This window comes from Podarcis pityusensis (genome assembly GCF_964106645.2).
Source record: "Podarcis pityusensis genome assembly, chromosome: 10".
NCBI classification, from domain to species: Eukaryota; Metazoa; Chordata; class Lepidosauria; order Squamata; family Lacertidae; genus Podarcis; species Podarcis pityusensis.
Genome location: NC_138035.1, coordinates 16,791,364 through 16,803,414, shown reverse-complemented (window position 1 = coordinate 16,803,414; position 12,051 = coordinate 16,791,364). Strand labels below are relative to the sequence as shown.

At 46.2% G+C, this 12,051-nt stretch overlaps 1 protein-coding gene across 2 annotated transcripts; it reads left to right on the top strand.

The window, feature by feature from the left end:
• Positions 1-1,179: 1,179 nt before the first annotated feature.
• On the top strand, positions 1,180-11,821 carry MGST1 (microsomal glutathione S-transferase 1). Of its 2 annotated transcripts, XR_013991037.1 has the most exons (5): positions 1,180-1,370; positions 7,369-7,517; positions 8,063-8,157; positions 8,708-10,126; positions 10,203-11,821. XR_013991037.1 is itself a non-coding variant. In XM_081023335.1 (4 exons), the coding sequence occupies exons 2-4, from the start codon at positions 7,392-7,394 to the stop codon at positions 8,955-8,957; spliced, it is 471 nt and encodes a 156-aa protein (XP_080879461.1). In that variant the 5' UTR covers positions 1,180-1,370; positions 7,369-7,391; the 3' UTR covers positions 8,958-11,821. The 2 variants fall into 2 exon arrangements, 1 of the variants encoding a protein (XP_080879461.1); XM_081023335.1 differs by having other exon boundaries at positions 8,708-11,821.
• Positions 11,822-12,051: the final 230 nt, after the last annotated feature.

Below are 12,051 nucleotides of genomic sequence, written 5' to 3'. Positions count from 1 at the left end.
ACTGCAGATGGTGACAGCAGTCACGAAATTAAAAGGCACCTGCTTCTTGGGAGAAAAGCGAAGACAAACCTAGACAGCATCTTAAAAAGCAGAGACATCACCGTGCTGACAAAGGTCCGTATAGTTAAAGCTATGGTTTTCCCAGTAGTGTTGTATGGAAGTGAGAGCTGGACCATAAAGAAGGCTGATCGCCGAAGAATTGATGCTTTTGAATGATGGTGCTGGAGGAGACTCTTGAGAGTCCCATGGACTGCAAGAAGATCAAACCTCTCCATTCTGAAGTAAATCAGCCCTGAGTGCTCACTGGAAGGACAGATCCTGAAGCTGAGGCTCCAATACTTTGGCCACCTCATGAGAAGAGAAGATTCCCTGGAAAAGATCCTGATGTTGGGGAAGATGGAGGGCACAAGGAGAAGGGGACGACAGAGGGCGAGATGGTTGGACAGTGTTTTTGAAGCTACCAGCATGAGTTTGACCAAACTTTGGGAGGCAGTGGAAGACAGGAGTGCTTGGCGTGCTCTGGTCCATGGGGTCATGAAGAGTCGGACACAACTAAACGACTAAACAACAACAACAACACCTGTCATGCACAGAAAGTGATGGATCCTCCCAGCTCTCACCTGGGACAGCTTTCCTTTCTTTCCCCAACATCTCACCTGGGAGATGTTCATTTCCCTGCCTAGAAGAGAAGAGACTTCAAATTTTCTGCCCATCAACTGGATGTGCCTAAAAATGATTGCTGCCTGTGTTATTTTCCTCTTTCCTCTAAGATGCCCTGTTTAAGCAGGAACATGATGCACAAAGCACACGGCTTCTCCGAAAGAATCCTGGGAACCGTAGTTTACCCTATGGGGAGGTACTCTTCCCAGAACCCTTGACAAACTCCACATCCTAGGATTCTTCACCATGTGCTTTAAATGTACGGTGTGTATGCAGGCCCTCTGCACACATTCAAAGGCACCCAACAAGCATTTCTGCATTCTGGTTAGTTTCACCACATTTTGGTTCAAGGATTGCGGCGGTGGGGGGAGAGCAATTGAAGCAAGAGGCCTTGGGCAGTAGGGAGGCAGGGAAAAGCAGAGCAAAGGCTAATGAGCACAGTGCAAGAGACTGTGCGTGTGACTTACAAAAAGCTGTACAACAGCCAAGTGGGAGGGCCAGGGAAGGAGCCCGTTGGAGCTGGAGGGCGTGTGAGGCAAGCTGCAGAGCAAGAGAAGCTGGGAGACTCCATTAGGGGAGGGTTGAGGGAGGAGAGTGAAGTGGGCAGAAAAGGCAGGGAGCTGTGTCTGTTGGAGAGAGATTAAAACAGCAGCAGGAGAGTCTTGCTTCCCCAAAACGGTGGTGTTGTGTGGATCCGGGAAAAGAGAAAGGTGCGTTGGTTTTAACGCTTTGCAGAGCGTTTTCCCTTGCAGCAAAAGCTTTTTGCAGGAACAACAACAACGAAAGAGCACAGTGTGCGTGGCTGGGCTTTCGCTTTCTGTGTTTTGCTTGTGCAACTTCTGACAAAGGCTTTCTGGTTCATAGACCAGTGTGGGAAGTTGGAAGTGGGGAGACTGAAGTTGCAACCGGATAGATAGACAGGTAGAGAGACAGACAAACGCTTGCCTTAGGAGTAAGTCCCACAGAACTCACTGTGGCTTTCTCCTGAGCTGATGCCTGTAGCATTTCACAAGACAGGTGCAATACATATTGGAAATGTGCAGGCCCTTTTGGAATCTTTGGCCTCACTTCCTACATCTTCTACATTGCCAAACTTAGCATACTCGCTCAAGGAAAATAGCTAGAGCCAGAAGCAGGGGAGAGCATGTGAATAGGTGCTAGTGGTGCCACTAAAGCATTTCTAGGTCTCCAATTGCACAATTTATTTCTGTGCTCTCCTAATTTATTTAGTTACCCATCTTAACCTCCCAGTTTTTGAAGAGTGTTATTATTATTATTATTGATTTATTATTTTAAGTATGGGATTTACTTGAAGCTAGAGGAACACAGGCCCTGGTTTTACTGAGAAGACAAACCACTACGTGAGATGGAAAATGCCAGACTGCAAGTCATATGACTGAATGCTCTGCGATACAAATATATATCAAGAAAATCCCTGCACATAGAAAATCAGCAGGGTGAATGTGGTTTGCTAGTGCAGGCGAGTTTTTAATTTTTGGGTTGAACAGCCTTTAGTCATGTGAACCTCTCCTTGCCTCACTGAAAGCCCTCTGTTCAAATCTCGCCACTGTTCCTCTGTGTTTCCCTGTGGGGTTTTAGAAAGCAAAGATTCAAGCAGGTAATTTCTTCAGCATCTGCAGGCGTTTATTTATTTTTTTGCTCTGATTTTCTATCTGCAAGGGGGAACTGCAACATAATGTTGCAGCGTGGTGTACACCTCCTCAATGTTCCAGCAAGATAGACATGCATTCCTCCAGGATATTGTACCCTGCTCTCACCCTGCTTTTCATTCTCCTCACCCCTACCAAAAATCTCAGCATCCTGTAGTCACTGTGCATGTTCCTTCCTGGGGCTGTTTTTACCTCCCATTCCATGTTAGGGTTGCCTCCTTCCATAACATGTTTTGTAAACCTTGGTTTTCCCCAAGGCTGTGGACATGTCCCTAGTCTGCCTGCCTGGTGCCATGTTGGCTACAAAGAGTAGAAGCTGATCTATCAGGGCAAGTGGACCACAGCCTCCCCAGCTCCCACCTGCCTGCCTTCTTACTTACAGCCAGCCCAGGGGCTGTCGGATTCCTGTTCCTTAATGCCTGTAGAACTTGGCATAGAGTTCTAGAATCAGTTGGCTCTGCCTGTCGGTGGCTCTGGCTCCCCCTACTGTCAGCCTCCCTGCCTTTCACCCTACCAGCCTCTATGGGCCCCAGCCATCCCTAGCTACCTAAGTGATGACACTCACATATGTACATTGGAAACAGAGGGGCTAATTTTATCAACTGCCAAATGTTTCTGGTTCTTCAACTTCCTTTACTAAACTTTCCCTCTTGGCACTGATAAGATAAGACAGGTTCTCCCGCTTGAAATGTCCGTAGTGGGTGTTGTTGTTTTTTATAAAAAAATGTGGATATATTCAAGATGCCTGCCATTGGTTATTAAAATATAATAATCCACATCTCTGCATAGTAGCAAATGATTGACTTATGAAGTGCTTAAGGACTCATTACTTTCTTTCAAAACGAATTGCTTTGAACAGCAAATGCAGTTAATCTTTTTTGTGTCTATTTCAGATATATATGCAGGAGGGGGGAGGGGGGGAGAAGGAGAAATCTCTCCACTTTTCGATGCGAGTAGGATTGAGTGAATTGCACTTATTTTTATAAGCACACTTCAATCAAGCCCAACTAAATGCAAATTATTTGGCCTATCCTCCCCCGTGCCTCACTTCTTCTGGAACTGCTGCCAGTGCAACTCCCCTGCAGTTGCTTGGAGAAACTGGCAGATTAAAAAAGTTTTTTTGCTAGTCTGAAAGGCTGCCTCTGCCACTGTGGCCATTAGTGAATGAACAGGTGCATTTGCAAGGATGTGCTATGCAAGTAACTGCACAGAAGCACATTCCTATGCAGGCAAATACAGCATGTGGAAATGCAGTAGGAAACTTCCCTGGTTTCTCACTGCTTTGCAATGCACACTAGCATATAGCATAGTCATTGCAGTCTTGGGCACAGACTTTGATCTTTCACCTTGTTGCTGGTGCAACATTATCCCAGGAGGTGTGATCTCTCCAAAGCATTCCTGCCAAAAAACCTGCAACACAAAGGTTACTCCCCACGCCCATGCCAGTGGCTCAGTTGTTCACCTCAAAGTTCATTCTTCTTCTGCTTTGCCATTGCAATGTGGTAAAACCTGTTGTTTTAAGTTCTCTCTCAAGGATCAATCTGAGCTGGGTTTTGATTACCAGAGCTCCAGGCAGTTACTCTTTCTTCCCTTCCAAACATCCATTTCCCACCTTACAGAAAGGGGAGAGGAGGAGGAGCAGGTTACTCTAAGCTTGAGAGTATATTGTGTATTGGAATGTTTATTTCAGGGACGGGGAAACATCAGACCCAGCCAGGGACTGAACAAAGTCCTTCAAGCAGTAGTGCAGTGGCAAATCCAGAAATGCAGGGTCCCTTTATGAGAGTCATTGCTGCACTGCTTTTAAGGTAAAGGTAAAGGACCCCTGACAGTTAAGTCCAGTCGCAAACGACTCTGGAGTTGCGGTGCTCATCTCGCTTTACAGACCAAGGGAGCTGGCATTTGTCCGCAGACAGTTTTTCTGGGTCATGTGGGCAGCATGACTTAGCTGCTTCTGGCGCAATGGAACACTGAAACCAGAGCAGCGCATGGAAAGGCTGTTTACCTTCCCGCTGGAGCGGTACCTATTTATCCAAAGGCTTTTGCAACCATTCTGCGAGTATTGCCACTGTCAGCAATGAGTTGGATGCAATAGACACAGCTTTAGGCAGTAGTCATTGGCACATCGCCTGGCATTCCACTGGGCATCGCTCTTCGCCTTTCTCAGTGTAGCAAGTATCTTTTCGCTCACAAGAGCCTTACGCTGTGCGACAATAGCAGTCTCTGTGTCCTTTATGCTGGCTCAAACCAGTCAAGGATCTGCTGCTGAAGGACATAGCTGTTGGAAACACGCCCGGGAAGGCTGCCAACTTCCCAGGTATTTGAGGCGTCTCTCCGGTGGTCCTCTCTGGCCGTAAATCTCCCTCAGTCCAGGGAGACCGGTAATAAGCGACCCCTCTCTCCTGAGAAGAGCACGCTAGTCTTCTGGCTTATCATAGCAGAAGAAAGACTCAATCAGTAGTTCTAAACTACTTTATTTGTTGTTGTTGTTTAGTCGTTTAGTCGTGTCCGACTCTTCGTGACCCCATGGACCAGAGCACGCTAGGCACTTCTGTCTTCCACTGCCTCCCGCAGTTTGGTCAAACTCATGCTGGTAGCTTCGAGAACACTACCCAACCATCTCGTCCTCTGTTGTCCCCTTCTCCTTCTGCCCTCCATCTTTCCCAACACCAGGGTCTTTTCCAGGGAGTCTTCTCTTCTCATGAGGTGGCCAAAGTATTGGAGCCTCAGCTTCATGATCTGTCCTTCCAGTGAGCACTCAGGGCTGATTTCCTTAAGAATGGAGAGGTTTGATCTTCTTGCAGTCCATGGGACTCTAAAGAGTCTCCTCCAGCACCATAATCAAAAGCATCAGTTCTTCGGCGATCAGCCTTCTTTATGGTCCAGCTCTCACTTCCATACATCACAACTGGGAAAACCTAGCTTTTACTATATGGACCTTTGTTGGCAAGGTGATGTCTCTACTTTTTAAGATGCTGTCTAGGTTTGTCATTGCTTTTCTCCCAAGAAGCAGGCGTCTTTTAATAAATAAACTACTTTATTTACAGTCTTATAATACAGAGACTCCATCAGTACGTCTGTGCTCTTTGGACACCGGTACAGAACTGCGTCACGTACAGCAGTGAAATTAACTTCCAAAAGTACTCAGACTTCCTGTCTCACGTTCTCTCAGACATTCACATGATATATACAAACATAGTACAATAGTACCACTCGCTAGAGCAGCTCGGATAGATAAAAATCCTAACAATAGCTGTGTTGTAGGTTGTCTCTTTGGTGTGGTTCCACCTTGCTTTGACACTAACTCTGGGGCAGTTCAGTAGAGCTTGTTCAATGGAATGAGAGAAGTATTCACACGGTTGAGGTATGACTCTTGGTTAGAGTGTGGTGCTGATGATGCTAAGGTTGCAGGTTCGATCCCCAATATGGGGCAGCTGCATATTCCTGCATTGAAGAGGGTTGGACAAGATGAACCTCTGGGTCCCTTCCAACACTACAATTCTATGACTCTTCTGGCAGTGTTGATTTTAGAGCTGGGCAATATATTGATAAATTGTCTGGTGTTCTGATTGCAATACCAGTTTCAGACAATTTGAGCTGGCAATACATTGCGCCAGCTCCAATTGCCCTCAGACAGCAACGGTGCAGGCAGGCAGGTAGACAGAACCTAAGAAGGTTCTGGGCAAGCACTTTCTTGGGCCCCGTCTGCCTGCATGCCTGCGCCTTTGAGGAAGCTCCCTGCTCCTCCAGCTTGCTCGAACTGGAGCAGTACGGGGCTTGCTGAGGTGAGGGGCTGGTGGCTTCCCACCCCCCAGCTGAGCAGTTCCACTACACCTCAGTGCCCCTTCCAGCTTGCATGACAGCTGGAGAGGTATCGGGGCTTGCTCACTGTAGCGCTGAGCAATGTATCTGGGCTGCTTCTTCCTCCCCTAAGGTGAGGAAGCAGTAGCAACCGAGAGACATTCCAGACACTGTGCTACATCAGCATATCATGGTGTTTAGCTGCTGATATATCACGATGCTGAAAACCAGATACCACCCAGCTGTAGCTGATTGGAGACCACACTTTCTGCTTTGGGCTATGGACCCTCTTTGCCTAGAGATGTATCTTGCTCACCACCAGGGAGTGATCGGTGTCACAGTCCACTCCCGTGTGACAAAAACACACTTCATAATAATAATAATAATAATAATAATAATAATAATAATAATATTTTATTTATACCCTGCCCTCCCCAGCCAAGACCGGGCTCAGGGTGGCTAACACCAGGAATAAAAAATTAAAATACAACATTAAAATGCAGCCTCATTTTAGTAGAAACTCAAATCAAAAACTTTTTGGGGGATGAAAACGTCAAATCTTCACCAAGGCCAACTATCCAGACTGGTTCTACGTGGGCCAGAAAAAAGTCAGGGAAGTCCCCAAATAGGAGTTCCATCAAAGAAGGAGAAAGGAAAAAGGAAAGAGGGGGAGGGGATCAAGTTGATTCCAAGCCAAAGGCCAGGTGGAACAACTCTGTCTTACAGGCCCTGCAGAAAGAAATCAGATCCTGAGGGCCCTGGTCTCATGAGGCAGAGCATTCAGTGCCAATTGCCTGATAAATTGTGGTATATAAATTATTTTAACAAGATAAAATGACTTCACTTACTGCAAACTACAGTCCTGCTTAGTTTGGACACTCTCCTTGTTCAGTAAAAGTAGAAGGGCTATAGCTCAGCGGTAGAGCATCTCCTCTGCACGTAGAAGGTCCCAGGTACCATCTGTCTCTAGGTAGGGCTGGAAAAGGACTCCTGCTTGAAGCCCTGGAGATTTGCTGCTAGTGTGGAGAGTATTGAGCTAGCTGGACCAATGATGTGATGGCTTACTGCTTGTTCCTATTCTGCTGAGTGAGGCCCTGGATTTCTGCTTGCAAGTCCTACCTTGTTGACACCCACCCCATACTTGTTCCCTCGTGCTTCGTTTCACATGTCGGGAATGCTGATGTCACACCATGAATGTAATGTTAAATAACATTCTCGGTCTCAATTTCCATCCCAGGTCTCCAGAGGATACGGGCCAAAATGACTAAACTTAATGAAATAGTAGACATGGATGTGCTGAGGGCCTACACTTTTTATGCGGTCATTATCATCATAAAAATGATGCTGTTGAGCCCTCTAACAGGATACTTAAGAGTGAAGAAGCAGGTGAGAAAATATATGTGTTTGGAAATGGAAAGCCCAATGGTGTTTTTCAAAAGGCGGAAACCCACTAATGTGATCAGAGAGGAAGATGGTCTCTTGCTCTCTGCAGAGGGACAGGATCCAGAACTGTTTCTTGGAAACTGGCTGATATTCTGCACACAGAGCTCTCAAAATCTTTATTTATGGTTCATTCACACCATACATTTAAAGCAGTGGTTTTTCAACCCTGGGGTGCCATGAATGATGGTCGGGGTGCCGCGGGCAAAACTGACCTCTGTCCCTTTTTCCTTCCTTCCCTCTTATGATGCCCCCTTGCATCTCTGCCTCCCAAAGGCTTGCACAGCTATTTGTTGCAGCAGCCCTGGGTACAAGCTCCTCAGGCAAATGGTGCCTTTGGAGCTGGCCAGGGGGTGCTTCTCAGACCCCTCTTTTTGGAGCAGGGGGGGCGCAGCTCAAAGATCACCCTATTTTTGTGGTTGTAAGTTGTTATAAATGTTGCGGGACCTAACAACAACAATAATGCGTTTATTCCTCATGCCCTCGAACAGGCATTCGCCAACCCTGAAGATGCGGCTGCATTGGGTAAAGGAGAGGCTGGGAAAAAGACTCTCAGGACTGATCCGGATGTGGAGCGCGTGCGAAGGTAGCTGAGGGGACTTTTACGAAAACAAGAGTATTTTATTGGTTTTACTTGAAAGCTTTCTATCCTGCTGTTCAGAAGAAGGAAAAAGTTGCATGAAGTAACAATTTACATATGTAGAAGACGTAGCGTGCATTATACCTGTTGTGGGTATTCTGTATCCATCAGTGCAGGGATTTACACTTGCTCCACAGAACCTCCCCCTGTGTACCCCTTAAATCTATTCTGGGGCTTTCCCAAAGCAGATTTTGGGAAGATGCAGAAAGAGGAGCGGTAAAGTTCTACTGCAAATCCTTGCACTCAAAAAATGGGTGCATTTGGTGATTGGTTTATGTTGAGGTACCCAACATGCTGCCCACCAGATGATGTTGAGCTACAGCTTACATCAGCTGAAGGCAGCCTGACCAGTGATCAGGGATGATGACTGTTGTGGATCAGAAACATCTGGACAGTGCTATGTTGGCTATACATCATCTACGGAGTTGCTTTGATTGGCAGCAAACAGCCAGAAGAGCTCCTTTGACGCTGACTCATACTTTCCTTCTTTCCCCAGACTCCATCTCAACGACCTTGAGAACATCATTCCATACCTCTTCATTGCATTCTTCTATTCTTTCACGGGCGTTTCTGAAACCACAGCCTTGATTCACTACAGACTATTTACTGCGGCTCGACTCTTCCACACCATTGCCTACCTGGTGCCCCTTCCGCAGCCCTGCAGGGGTCTGGGTTTTGGGGTCGGCTCGTTTGTGACCTTTTCAATGATATTCCAGCTTCTGTGGAACGGCCTGAATCTGTTATAGAAAAGAAGCCTGCCCTCGTTACCACCATAATGGCCAGTCTACGGTAGTTTTCAGATTTTTGCCTTTGGGGCATCTTTTCCACACCTTCTGCCTAGGGACAACGCCCCCCCCCCCCCCCGCCCGGCCATCGCAACCTGCCTGCTACAGAACTCCCCAATGCATGACAGAGCATCCCAGGGCATATTCTAGTGCAGGGTTGGGGAACTTGTGATCCACCTGACATTGTTGGACCACAATTTCCATCATCCGTGACCACTGTCCTGTCCTGGCGGGGACTCATGGGAGTTTGAGTCTACTGGAGGACAGGAGGTTATTCCCCACCCCACCCTTGCTCAGTTAATGTGAGAACAAAACCATACACTTTCCTGCAGATGCACATTACAGGGGAAGATTCATAAGTCTTCCAGGGAAATGTGCTTGCTCTCCTGGTTTACATGGAGAAGGTCTGATGTTCAACCCCTGGCATATCCAGTACAAAGGATAAAAGCAGAAAACAGTTAATGGAGAATTATCTTTGCCTGAAACCCTACACATTTAAAAGGCTGTAGAATATTAGAGGAACGTTTTCGCCTGGTGCCCATGTAATGAAGACACCAGGCGAGCCTCCCTGGGGAGAGCATTCCACAAATGGGGAGCCACTGCAGAAAAGGCCTTTTCTTGTTTGCCACTCTCTGGGCCTCTTATGGAGGAGGCACACTGAGAAGGGCCAAAGATGATGATCTCAGGGCTTGGGTCAGTTCATATTAGGCGATGTGGTCCCTCATATACATTGTCTAGCAGTGGCTGTCCAAGGTCTTGCAGGAGTCTTTTCTAGCTAGTTGGAGACGCCAGGGATTGAACCCAAGACTTTATTCATGCAGGCAGGTACTCTACCACTGAACCACACCCCCTCTCTAACAAAGTTCAGACCATTGCCTCGTCTGCTGCACGATCATTGCTTTAGTTCACCAATTTGTATGTGTATGGGGTCATAAGGTAGCTGAGCTCACATGTAAATGTAAAAACCTGCATTTACTTTGGAATATCAGAAGCTAGGAACCGAAAGTAAGTATAGCTTGCATTGTTATGTCCCGCTTCTGAAAGTCTAGATGACTTTGGTTGGCCAATATTGGAACATAAACGGGATGGATGGATACTTGGTCTGGTCCAGCAAGGCCATATTTAAGTTTGTTCACACAATTGAGTTGTCCCAGTCATGGGCATACTTTTGTGGTGGTCTTGTTCCTCCAGCTCCAGATTTCCCAGAAATTAATTCAGGTATGTTTTGAACTACAGCTCCCATCAGCAAGTGTAGCCAACGGTCAAGGGTGATGGGAGCTGTCGCCCAAAGCATTTAGAGGACACCAGGCATGGTGAAGAGGGGAAGATATAGGCACTACCAGGAGCCAACAGCCACACTGTAAGTCCTCCATAAATCGTAGGACAGCTCACCATGATAGGATGAAGGCCCTGCTCAGGTCTGCTACAAAATAATGGCAGAATATTCATGTTTTCCTACTTGCAAATCATTTTATGTTTTCAGTTGTCCACACTTCTGCTTGTTCCATACTTTCTTGGCATAGTTGCGAGAGGGTTTTTGTTTGCCCTGCTTCTTTCCCCGAGAAAACCCACTGTTTACCACTGCAAACCAATTGATATTTGCTCCGGTTCAGCAGTAAACAGAGAGTTTCTCCTGGGGGGAAGCAGCAGGTCAAGTAGGACTGTGGATGAGCCTTAAATGCAGTGCCTCTGCAACAAATGTACAAATGTGAGGCATGATATGTAAAATTAGATGTAGCAACAGAGGAGAAACAATTCGGCACTTGTTATACACAGTAACAGGTCTTGAGATTTGGAAGCAACAATGGATCTGGATACCAGTTGCTGGAAACCACAGGGGAAAGGCTCTTGTGTTCAGATCCTGCTTACAGGTTTCCCACAAGCGTTTGGTTGGCTTCTATGAGAACAGGATGCTGCCCTGAATGGGCCATTGGCCTGATCCAGCAGGTTCATATTATGTTCTTTGCTTGCGGATCTTGGTGGGCAAACAGGGTTCCCGATGGATACAACACATGCCCTCCACCCCATGCTCCACATCACTCCTTCGCTACAACCATCTAGCAGAGCTCAAGACCACATTTGTCAGGGTGCATTATGCCCAAGCTGATGAATGCACATCAAACCCATTTTATAAGCTCTGTCTGTGTAGATCTACGCCTTGAGGTCATCACAAAAGGTTGTCCTAGTGGTTATAAATTGGTAAAAAGAATTTGCCCGTTCAGCTGCCCATTTTGAGAGTTTTGACTCCAGTCATCATTCCTTGAACACCAGTCAGCATTCTGGGCAATGTTGTCAACATAATATAAGCTGCAAGGTTGCTGCATTCTCTAGGGTGGGGTTTTTTGGGTTACAGTATATGGTAGCTGATTCTGGGTATTGTGAATAACTTTTTCAATGCCCGCAGATAATCTTTCTCCTCCTTTCTCTTTTGCACACTGTCTCAACCTCAGAATGATTGGAATGACTTGTACAAGCTTTAGGATTTGTTAATGTGTAACAACTCTATTGACGGCATGTACGTATGGTAATTTTCTACAGATGCTATTTTGGGATGTATCTTTTTGAAGCATAAATAATAAAGACAACAGCAAAAAAGGGGGGAAGTCTTTGCATTTGGGGGGCTATTTTCGTTCCCTCGACTTCTCTAACTGCAGTCAGCAAATAGGATGTCACAAAGAATAAGAGATTCAAATCAGGGAGTTCTTTGAAGATTATTTACCTTAATAATAAGATATTGCAAAGCAATGCCAAGCCTTGTTGTAAAGGAGACTTTGATGCAAATAGGTGTTTGTAACCAAGCGCTGAAATAAACACAGGGAGCAGAATTTTCTTAGCCTACCGCATCCCTTAAGAGAAAAGAATGTTTTGAGTGTCTTCTACCAGAGTTTCAGCCATAAAGTCTTTGAAGCAATTTCTTTGCCTATAAAAATAGAGCAGTCATTATGAGACCCTTCATTATGCAGATCTGATTGCTGACCAGACTTGATGTGTGTCCAACAGCTATTCCAGACATTATTGCACATAAATGTTACACCGTATTCTTCCAGTTGCGCAG

Coding starts and splice junctions, on each gene's coding strand:
- MGST1 (XM_081023335.1), top strand. CDS start 7,392: ATGACTAAACTTAATGAAATAGTAGACATGGATGTGCTGAGGGCCTAC. Junction 7,518..8,062: donor ACTTAAGAGTGAAGAAGCAG/GTGAGAAAATAT, acceptor GCCCTCGAACAG/GCATTCGCCAACCCTGAAGA. Junction 8,158..8,707: donor GATGTGGAGCGCGTGCGAAG/GTAGCTGAGGGG, acceptor TTCTTTCCCCAG/ACTCCATCTCAACGACCTTG.